The 11,119-nt window shown below is 44.1% G+C and overlaps 1 protein-coding gene across 1 annotated transcript in view; it reads left to right on the plus strand.

Annotated features, from left to right (window-relative positions):
• The window catches only part of LOC147035641 (forkhead box protein K2-like), a 115,981-nt gene that overhangs the window by 81,671 nt on the left and 23,191 nt on the right, over window positions 1–11,119 (plus strand). The window contains exons 3-4 of the mRNA XM_085845788.1: window positions 982–1,156; window positions 4,053–4,199. Coding sequence (XP_085701914.1) covers window positions 982–1,156; window positions 4,053–4,199 — 322 coding nt within the window. The remainder of the gene's footprint in view (window positions 1–981; window positions 1,157–4,052; window positions 4,200–11,119) is intronic.

Genomic DNA, 11,119 nt, shown 5'->3' on the forward strand with positions numbered 1-11,119 from the left:
AAAGAACCTTGGCTCGTCGATAACAAGTACTCCATAAAGACAAAGGGCACTCGATTCCACTCATTAAGATGGATTTAATAAGAAAATTTTCTGGTAAAGATGAGTAATGCACGGAGTGCATCTACATATCTTAATGACATCTATTTTAGTCGAGGAGAGATGTACCATTTATATATGAAGTGGTTTGCCTGCATAACCAACTGCCATACATTTCTGAACAATGTAAACAATGTTGATGAGGGCTATCAGGATGTCCTCAAAGTACGCACACTCGCCTCCAAGATGCCTATCTCGGGTTCGAATCTCGACCCAGCTACTATAAACTGTCATCCCAGTATTTCACAGCTGGGGTGATTCATCGATGTGTTTGCCAATTCATCGTCGGATGGACGTTAAACTGGGCGTCCCGTCTTCTTGTGACTTGGTGGATGTTAAAGATTCCACCGTGTTCTTCGCGATGAGAAGGCGAGCTATCACCAGCACCATTAACAAATGCCAAATCCCTGCGCTAACCTACAGAGGGTGTTGTGCATCAGTGGCACAGCCGTGCCCTCAGCCAACGATGCTTCCCCAGAGCCTTGTGCTGCATACGAAAGAAGAAGAAGAAGAAGAAGAAGAAGAAGAAGAAGAGGAACATTGTTTCTAATATTTAATTAATTTCTGCAGTAATGAGGGAAAAAGAACGACCTTGCATGAACAGGATTTGTCATTAAAGAGCCACCAATCTTGAGACTAGAGGACATGAAATCACTTGGCTGTTCTTGACAGCCTTGTTAGCCCAGCGTGCTGAAAATGGCCATCATCTGTCATTATTTTCACAAGATCATCATGTTCTTGTTAATGGCTTGTTGTTTTGTTTGATTGTCCTCTATTTGAATTTTCTTCTCGCTCATCCTCTGTGATGTCATAGTTTATGTTGAATGTGTTTTCTCAAATGATGTCGAGTGCCTCATTTTCCCGTTACCTCGATTTTTGCTGCAGTGCCACCAACTCGTGTCCTTCAAGCCCCCGGGGAGCTGGCCTTTCTGGGTACAGGCTCACACGTCCGTCCCCTACAGACCTGCATCTGGTGGCAGAATATGCAGTGCAGGCTGCGTCTGAGAGAGAACAAGAGCGTGAGAAGGATACGGATGGCTCTGAGGAGGATAGTTCCAAGGTAAAAGGTTTCTCTTGGAAGTCGTTTATTTTGTTGTCTTATATTCATGGTTGCAATTATTAAAAAAAAATAGAGATATCGTGCTTTATATCGTTGTTGGCCCCATCTCTCAATGGTGAAGAATCACTTTGGAATGTAATATCCGGATCCAGAGCTTCAACAAAATTGAATCAATTTGTCCTTAGCACACGCCCAGCATGTCTGCCAAGTTTCGTCCGAATCCGTCCTCAACCTTTTGAGATATCGTGCGATGTATTGTTTTTGTCCCTATCTCTCAATGGTGAAGAGCCACTTAAAAAAAAATCTCGTATCCAGATCCAGATCTTCACCAAAATCGAATCAATTCTTCCTTGTCACACACCCATCCGAACCACAAAATTTCATTCGAATCTGTTCCCAACTTTTTGAGATATCCCGCTCACAGAAAGACAGACAGACAACCGGGGGTGAAAACATAATCTTCATCCACCTTTGGTGCGGGAAGTAATTACCTTCAAAATGTGTTTGTTGAGCTCTGATTTGTTGTTGGGCCACTTGGACGAAAGGGAGAAGATTGCAAATAATTTACCGTCTGCCTTTGAAGACTCTTTTTAGGTGTTACTAGATGACCCGTGAAGCCGTCAGGTTCCCGTTGTGACAGCGGTTGTTAAAAAAAAATCATTTCAAAAAAAATACAACAAAATATGAAAGATAGCTCCAGCGGACTATACCGCCGAGGTTGTTTGCATTAATCAAATACTCCCGAAGAGTACTTGACTGAATAGGGAATTGATTTTTTAATTTTTTTTTTCGTTGCCCGATTTCAACGAAACTTGATACTGCACACCGCAGGCCAATGGTGAGTAAGGTGGGTCGAAAATGTTTGCACTATCGTGTACCGTTTTGGCTGTATTTTGAGAACATACATACATACATACATACATACATACAAGATGAGAGTTTTAATAATATATAGATTTGGCAAGCCCATAATTGACAAAGTATGCATACCCATCAGATCGTGGCAATGTACTTCAAGCAAGACCAAGGACGGCAAAGTAGAGTCAGTGTTGGATGTTTGTCGTTTGGAATTGTTTCGTACTTTAAACGGATCTAAGTTCAGCACCGTTGATTATACTGAGCAACATGTTCAGCTTTTTCCTGGTTGCTCGATGCATCGATGTGCTCCATCCTGGTCCCTCAAGCAATCAACACTTGGGATTCTAGTTCTGTCTAATTGTATGGTCCGAATGTGTTCATCTGTGTTTCAACGATATGCTGCACAATCTGCATTGGTACATCTGATGAACATGACTTCCTCCCCACCCCCTTCCCCTCTACAGAGTTGAGGTTAGTGGAAGAGCTGAGTGGCACTATGTGGTCGAGAGAGTGGGGTTAACGGATTCTGAGGGATTGAGGAGAACAGGTGAACAGAATCATAGACATCCTGCATGCAGTCCGTGAATGGGAGTGGCAGTGAGAAATATGGGTACGGGGTCAGAAAGTGTAGAAAAGCTTGGGTGTGGGAATAGGAGACCCCATGAGGTGGCGGTGGTCAGTAGTCTTGAAGGACTCATAAAGAACATGAGACAACACAGCCGTTGAGACTGCTCCTCAGATGAGATAAACATGGAATGGCAGAATGGAGGTGCGCCTCAAGCTTTGACTTGGGGAGGGTAACTATGCCTCGTTTGCACCACAAAATGTTCTTCTTCAACGGGCTTAACCATCATGAATTTCAAGTGAGCAGAGCCCACCATTCTACTTGTGTGTTGCGGCAGACATGATTGTGTAACCGCGCATGTGCCTGAGCCCTTCCCTACCTGTTGCCAATTTTGGTGTTCACTTTATTGTTGTAGCAGTGTGTTTTTGGTCCCACCCTGCTTTTCCTGTTGTGGTCCTTCACCTGCTTGTATGCAAATTTAATTCTTCACAGAGTATCCTGACATTGTTTTGTGGAATGATGCATATCCTTGAATCACAGCTGTGCTGCAATGGGACTTAACATGTTTTAATTCCCTGAGAATATGCAGGCCGAACTGGCATCGCGTTCTTTTGCCCAATGTGATATGAGTTCTTCAATTTTAGGAGAGCACCATGGTGAGGGTCTCGTTGTGTGTGCCATTTTGTCTCCCTCTTAATTTTTAAAGGGGGCTGGGAGCATGATGACAGGGGGCTGGGAAGGTGATGTCGTGATTAGACCAACGAACTGTTCCGCGTCTGGAATGAGAGATTGTGAAGCTTCCCACAGGAATCTGTGGTACTGGTTGAAGGCAGGGTTTTCTTTTGAGGGCGAGATTTAGGCATGAGAAGGTGGTCCGGCTGTTTGGTAACAATCCAAGGTGAAAACGAGGCAAAGGGTGTGGCTTTTCGGAAGGAGGCATGTGACGTCGAGCAGCTGGCACATGCAGAGCGAAAAGAGGGCAGGTGGAACAAGACTTGGGAGGGAGGTGCTGGCAATAAATAAATAAACAAATAATTAACAAACTAACTAACTAACTTTGTTATAAGTGACTCCTTAAAATAGCTTTAACAATTTAACATTTTTTTTGACATGAACCATTAGTTCATGAAGACACATTCCAAGTACCGTTTGTTTGTTTTGGTATTATTCAATGACTGATCAAACTTTTGGACATCATGATATTTCATTTTCTCTGATACACTTTTATAATATTTTAAGAAGTTTTACAAAGAAATAATTTCCTTTGTAATTTGAACAAGCATTATTAACAAATGCTCGAACATTGACCCTTTGTGCACTCCCCTCCCCCACCCCCTCCTATCTCCACCACCCGTTCCCCCGCCACCACCCTTTACCCCAATGAGCCAATAACCTTCGTGTTCAACTGATGTCTGTTTTATTCCATGCCGTTCCTCCATGTTGACAATGCCATCTCCAAATGCCTTTCCTCAGGACAAATCAAAACCTCCATACTCATATGCCCAACTCATTGTGCAAGCCATCACGCTCGCAACGGACAAACAGCTCACTCTCAGTGGCATCTATGCACACATCACTAAGCACTACCCGTACTATCGTACTGCTGATAAGGGATGGCAGGTGAGACAATACAAACGTGCGTACGCACGTCTGTTGGTGCATTCGTGAGTTTATGTGTTTCCATGCTTGTGTTAATGTGTAAATACATTTCTGGTGACGTATATCAGAATGGTTGAGGAAACTTTTATTTATTTATCTGGACAAATTCACATCCACCATTTAGTGATTTGTGTTGATATATGGTTTACGCAGAATGATAGCTGTGTGCCAGATTGCTTTATGTTGATATTTGCAATTATTACACGGTAAACCCTCAAATATCACGGGGGTTAGGTTCCTTGAAAATGCCGTGATAGTTAAAACCGCGATAATGGAAACCAAGGCCCAATGGAAAAGCGGGGGATCGGTTCCTGGGCTTTGAGAAGATGTAGAGGAAGATCGACGGTAGCCATAAATAAACACATTACTATTGAAATAAACATGCAAATATGTATATAATGCATGTTAACATACATGTAAATGAAATAAATACGTTGTAAATTAAACAACAACACACAACTTTTACCCTTTAAATTTATTACAACACGGCGAGGTGGGTGCGAGGTTAAACATATTACGTACTTGCACTGCACTCTGCTGTAAATATAAACCACAAGACTTAGCTTGGGATGATGCTGTTAGAGGGGGAATGGTGAGCGGGGAAAGAGTGATGGGGTAAGAGGGAGTGGGGAAGGTGATTCAGCGATCGCAAAAGCAACATTAGCTTTACCACAAAGTCGCCTGCAGCATTGTCACAATGGTGAAGGGTAACACAATCCTTAACCACCTTACCTCCAACCACAATCTTTTCTGCTTGGAGAGGAAGGTACAAGGTAAGGCATCCTCTTCCAGAATAATCCAGTCTCGCCGGTGTTAAAAACCTGCTCCAGCATAAATCCCTTCGCCTCCATTAGTTGAATGAGCTATGTTTGAGAATGAAGCATTAGAACAGGGGTGCGAGTACAGGTGTCAGAAATTAGGGGATTGGGAATGGGTGCTTGAGAACAGGTATTGGAAAATAATGGTTTTGGAATGAGGTTTGAGTAAGAGTGTCGGAAAGGGAGGGTTTGGGAATGAGGTTCGAATACGGAGTTGGAAAATGAAGGCTCAGGGGGACGAAGTTTTAAGGAAAATGAAGGTTTAGGAATGATGAAGAGTTCAATGGGGAAGGTTCTGCCTACAATCGTTGGCCCCGTATTGGTGGCCTGTACAGTTGTAGCATTTTCACCTCGAGCCATCCAATCTAACAAGTCAATATTTTCGCCCAACGCCATAACCTTTCTCTGCCGCTTGGCACAGCTATCTTTGTCCATCACTTTACGTTTGGGCTCATTAAAAACGGTGCATGAGAAGCACCACAAGGCTCTTAATGGGGGGTAATTGTTCATGCACGGGATGCAAATGATGACTTATCTCAGCTCCCAATGATGACTTTGACTCCTATTGGTCGAAGGTCGAAATGAAATCCCACGATAACCGAATCGGAACACAATAGGTTGCCCGCGATTGGTCGAAACCCGTAATATTTGAGCGTTTACTGTATATATATCTATCGATCTATCAGATATGAACTGAAATTGATTTTTGAATGGAATTACAAGTTCTCTCATGAATTAAAATCCGTGGTGCGGTCTCATGCGATCACGTAGGCGGTAGGTCATGATGCTGGGATCCTCAATCAACTTTCATCGTTTACATTCCTCAATAACTTGATCTATTAATTTACTTACTATATAGTAACCCCATTCCAGCCAAGAACTCAACATCCACATACATGTTCTATAACTCTTTCTTTTTTTTTTTTTTGGATCCAAAGTCGAGGTTCGTGGAAGAGCGAGAGCACAGACCGGATCAGATTGCAACAGTCCAAAAGGAACAGCAGAAATAGAGTGGGAAACACCAACAGCAGGGCCTAGCGACAAACCGGACAGAGACGGATAAACAAGGGATGCAGGTGAGGATGAGGGGTAGGTGAAGATGCATGTGGTGAAAGGTTGAGAATTTAGCCAGGCTACAATGCACATTGTTATTTATTTTTTATTTTTTTTCAAGAAATATTCATACCATGGGTTCTCTAACATGCACATCTTTAGTGAAGCTGCTAATAAAACAGATGGGCCGCCGTTTGCGGATCCTTCCTGACCCTTGGAGCAAGCCGTTGATGTCAGTGAATGTGGTCAGACTTGCTGTGTGAGAATATGTGGCAGGCCGTTGCTGGTTTAGTCACGAGCTATCCGGTGCTGTTGCTTCATCTGCCTCCTTTCACATGCCCCAGAGGAATTCTCGCAAAAGAGTAGCTCCGAAGGTTCGGCCTGACAGCTGAGGTGTGTGTGTGTGTGTGTGTGTGTGTGTGTGTGTGTGTGTGTGTGTGTGTGTGTGTGTGTGTGTGTGTGTGTGTGTGTGTGTGTGTGTGTGTGTGTGTGTGTGTGTGTGTGTGTGTGTGTGTGTGTGTGTGTGTGTGTGTGTTCCTCGCATGTCCCACATTCCAGAAGTCTCTCCATGGCTCCAAGCAGGTGGTGTGCTGCCTCTCATGCGTCACCCCCATCCTTACACACATTTATTTTGTTCTACTCCCATTCGCCATACCGAACCCACCTTGCAGGTCACTGTGTTTCCACCATTCCTCTCTCTCTCTCTTTCCTCTTTTCCTGTTTGTTCATTCCCTTGCTTATTGTGTTCAACTTTTGCCCAACTCTTCCACCCACTTTCATTTCATACCCTCCGTGCTTCCATGAGCCTCACTGTCGTAAATGAGTCGCCGACAACAAGAATGATCGGCACACGTATGCTTCGTGGTTAGACAGATGTGAAAGGGAGTGCCTATGTTCGCATCGCAGCGTTTCCTTTTATGTTTCTCCTCTGCGTCCTCATCAAGTTGCTGTATGTAACACAAGTGAGCGAATTGACATCGAGAAGGCGTGCACGTCAAGTTCCACAGCAGTTTTGTAATTGAGAAACATTGACAGAGCAAACGAGCAAGATGGAATTGTGTAAATAAATAAATAACGACAAAACATCAAAGAAAACAAAATAATACACACATGGCAGATAACTCATGACTCAGGAAGCGTTCCATTTGGCCAGCTTATAGCGATAGCTTAAAAATGTCGAAAGCTCTTTCATGATCGCAATAAAGTAAACAAGTTTAAGTGGAATGGCAAATGCTCTTGTAAACCTAACGCTACGTCACCCCCCACCTCCCCCCCCTCGCCCACGCAAATGCTTGTCGGCATTTTTGCGTGCATCTCGAGGCTTGTTTCCGTGATGTTCAACACCCGGAATCGAGAAATCTCGTTTGCTGCAAGTCGAACAGGCGCGCTCACCGATCCTGCAGACATCCTGCAAGTCGGGCCTTGTTTTTCACTTCTCGGGCTTGTTTTATTGTGCAAAGGCCTGACGCCGCACTTCGACCGAACGACATTCAGACAGTCAGCCCTTCCCATTATACACATTTCTCTTGTGATTTGTTTTTGTTTTTGCTCTTGAAAAGGGAACCACAAGAAAACAATATAATGAAACGTGGGAGGCTGACATTGCAGTGTGTTACTGGAAATGCTCAAAGCCCTTCCTTGCATGCAATGCGGTTAAACAGAGGCATCTGCACGGTCATGTAATCTGATACCATTGTGACCCACACGCTGCAGTTTAACCCTTTGTTCTGTACAGTGCGGACATTGACAGAAGGAAATGGAAGACCCTGACGGTGCAAGTTGTTTGTTGCCATGATGCTCAAGGTTATCGTGTCGTCTGTCTTCGTTGTTTCCTCGTCAGTCCTTTCAGCATAAACTCGCAAGGGACTCGGTGAACAGTGACTATAACTATTTGTTGATACACACCAGGGTTTTTCATGATGACGTGTTGCTGACCCTGTTGCGCCTTGTCGTCAAAATGGCAACTGATGGATTTTGTTTATTGTTTTTGTTTCAGCAGAATATTTGTCAAAAGGTCAGCGATCAGGCAGTTAGGGTAAACAATTTATTTTTGCACACGTGAAACGGAGGCCAACGTAGAAAGATGGAGCGGAGCAGGATCACTTGTATTGGTTTTGTTTGTTTGTTTGTTTGTTTCTTTTTAAAGGAAAAAAGATATGAAGAAACAAAGTTGGATGTCTGATCATTTATAAGCAAAGTCGTAAGTCTTCTTCTACGTTCGTATTCAGCACAAGGCTGTGCGGTAGCATCATTGGCTGAGGGCATGCTGTGCCGCAAATTTGTAATTTGTTCAGGGTGCTTGCGATAGCTCGCCTCCTCGTTGCGAAGGACACCATGGGATCCTTAACGAACATCAATGAATGCTGGTAGATGGGACGTCGGCGGCACAGTCCTTGGCGGCGCATCTGTTAGTGACACAACTAAAAGGCACCTATATCAGTGGAGCAACCAGAAGGCGTGCACAAGGAGGCCATTAGGCCCAACAGGCCTCCACAATCCTGCCAATATCTTAGTACTCCCCCATCCCTACTACTGTACTTCCAGGTACCTATCCAACTCAATTTTAAAACGATCCACTGAATCTGTTGCCATGACTCTTGAAGGGAGACCATTCCATGCATGGACCACTCTGAGTGAAGGACTCCTGCCTTGCTACCATCCTCACTCTCCTTTGCTTTACACTTAAACTCTCCTCCCTCCCACCCCCTTGTTCTGTCAGTGTCCATTCTGTTGAAAAAACATTCTGCACTCATTTTGTTTATACCCTTGCATTATCTGAAACATCTCGATCAGATCTTCTCGAAGTTGTTTCCTTTATAATGTAAAAAGTCCTGTCTCCTTCAGCCGCTCCTCATAGCCGAGTCTAGCTCTGCCTAGGATCAATGTAGTTCCTCTGTGATATACCCTCGGGATAGTAATGATGGCCTTCCTCAGATGTGGTGACCAAAAATTGTGCACAATATTCCAGATGAAGCCTCAATTCCAATAGAGATTACAGTGTTAACCTTACCTCTTTGGATTTATAATTGATCCCCCTACAAATGCAACCAAAATCCTGTTGGCTTTATGATGACTACCTGGCACTGTTGCTGTTGTTGTTTTGTTTCATATGCAGCCTGTAGCTGTTGGTTACATCATTTTCTGGAAGCTGTGCCGCTGATGCAGTGCCCCTGTTATAAGTAAGCTGGTACTCATTTTGCCAACCTCGGAAGGATGACAGGCTGAGTCAACCCATCCGGTGTTATTTCAACTGCCCGACGGGCTCAAATTCAAGACTCTAAGATCTTAAGCCAATACCAGGCTTGCCTGGCACTGTGCTGTCTATTAAACTGCCCCATCTAGTACCACCCAGATCCTTGTCCTGAGTCACAGGCTCCAAGACCGCCCCCTTGCAATATGTTCTTACCCCAACCCCAGCACCTTGCATTTCCGTCAGTTGAGCTGCATCTGCCTTTGCTCAGTCTATTAAAGTATCCAGACTTTCCTGATTCTGATCCACCCCAATCTCTCCCTATTTGCTATCTACCTTCCCTCAAAGATTTCTGTCATGTGCAAATTTGGAAAGCTTCCTCTTAACCCCATGTCCAAATTATTGAAGTAAATTATGAATAATAATTGTCCTATTACTGATCCCTGGGGTACCCCAATAATTACTTACATCCTCCCAGCCAGATATATTTCCACTCTCAGCCACCATTTGCTTCCTATTACTAAGGCAGATTCCAATTGAGTTGGCTGCTGTACCATCCACTCCACAAGCCCTCACTTTGGCCAACAGCCTTCCTTGAGGAACAGTGATTTTTTTTTCGTGATTGTGGAAAAAGGATGGAATCCCTGACTAGAAACAGAAAACTGAATCTGATGTGGATTAAACCGTTAAACCGTAAACCGCCACGCAATGCCTGATCCACGAGAACATATCGGGCCCAATCCATTTTTGAAATATCATGCTGTACCCCTATATCATTATTGGCCCTATCTATCGATGGTGACGAGTCACTTTAAGAATTAAATAATTCTTGATTATGATGTCCATGTGGACTCGCTTAAAAAGGAAGTATGCAGACGTGACAGTCTGTACATCATATTAAAATAGTGTGTCTGTCTGTCTGTCTGTCTGTCTGTCTGTCTGTCTGTTCGCTTATAAGACTCGAAAATGGCTTGGCCGATCTTCACCAATTTTGCATATGTGCTGGGGATACCGAGGGTCAGGTCATGGGCACAAATTAATCCCCCCCCTCCTCCCTACCCCCTGCGAAGGTGGGATCATGACTTGTGATTTCACCTATACACATGTCTTTTACTGACCCCTGTTGGAGGGAGGGGGTATTACTCGGAACGGACACAAAATAAATATCACCACCCACCCACCTCCCACCCCCCCCCCAACCAACCTTCTATACCTCTCCTGGAGGCAGCAGTTGTTTCTCGTTGACATAAACACAAAAGGAGTTTTTTATGTTCATGATTATTTTTGCAATGTCATCTGTATTTTTACTATTTTTCACTGTAAAAAAAATAGTTTCACCAAAGGTGCATGTGTACGTGTGATGACTGACATTTTTTTTTTTGCTCTGGCAATCGTATTGTTGTGGGCCTGGGTTCAGGGCTAATTGACCGCGGACACCAACAATTTAACCACGTGACTCGGTGTCCTCCATCTGACTACCGATTAGCTGTGGTTCATGCAGTCTCCTTATCGGGGAATCACACCCTCGGTGGTTGTGCTACTTTTATCAAAATTGGGTCTTGATTTACGCAGCCGAACTTACCGCTAGCACAATGCCGGACTGATGTGAGGGCCAATCCGCTGGGGAATTATCTCCTGGCTAAGCTAATGTGTGGACCATGCTTGACCACTGGCAGAATGGAAATGTAATTCAACAAGAATAATTTATTTACAACAAGTAATGTGGGGTACGGCGAAGGTGGGAAGGGAACTCATGGGCTTTAATGGAGTCAAAGGGCAACCGGGGCAGGAAAAGGGGAAATGCAATCAAAGGCAATTAA

Source organism: Eptatretus burgeri, chromosome 1, assembly GCF_056783735.1.
Source record: "Eptatretus burgeri isolate ZD-2024b chromosome 1, Ebu_testis_v1, whole genome shotgun sequence".
Lineage (NCBI taxonomy): Eukaryota > Metazoa > Chordata > Myxini > Myxiniformes > Myxinidae > Eptatretus > Eptatretus burgeri.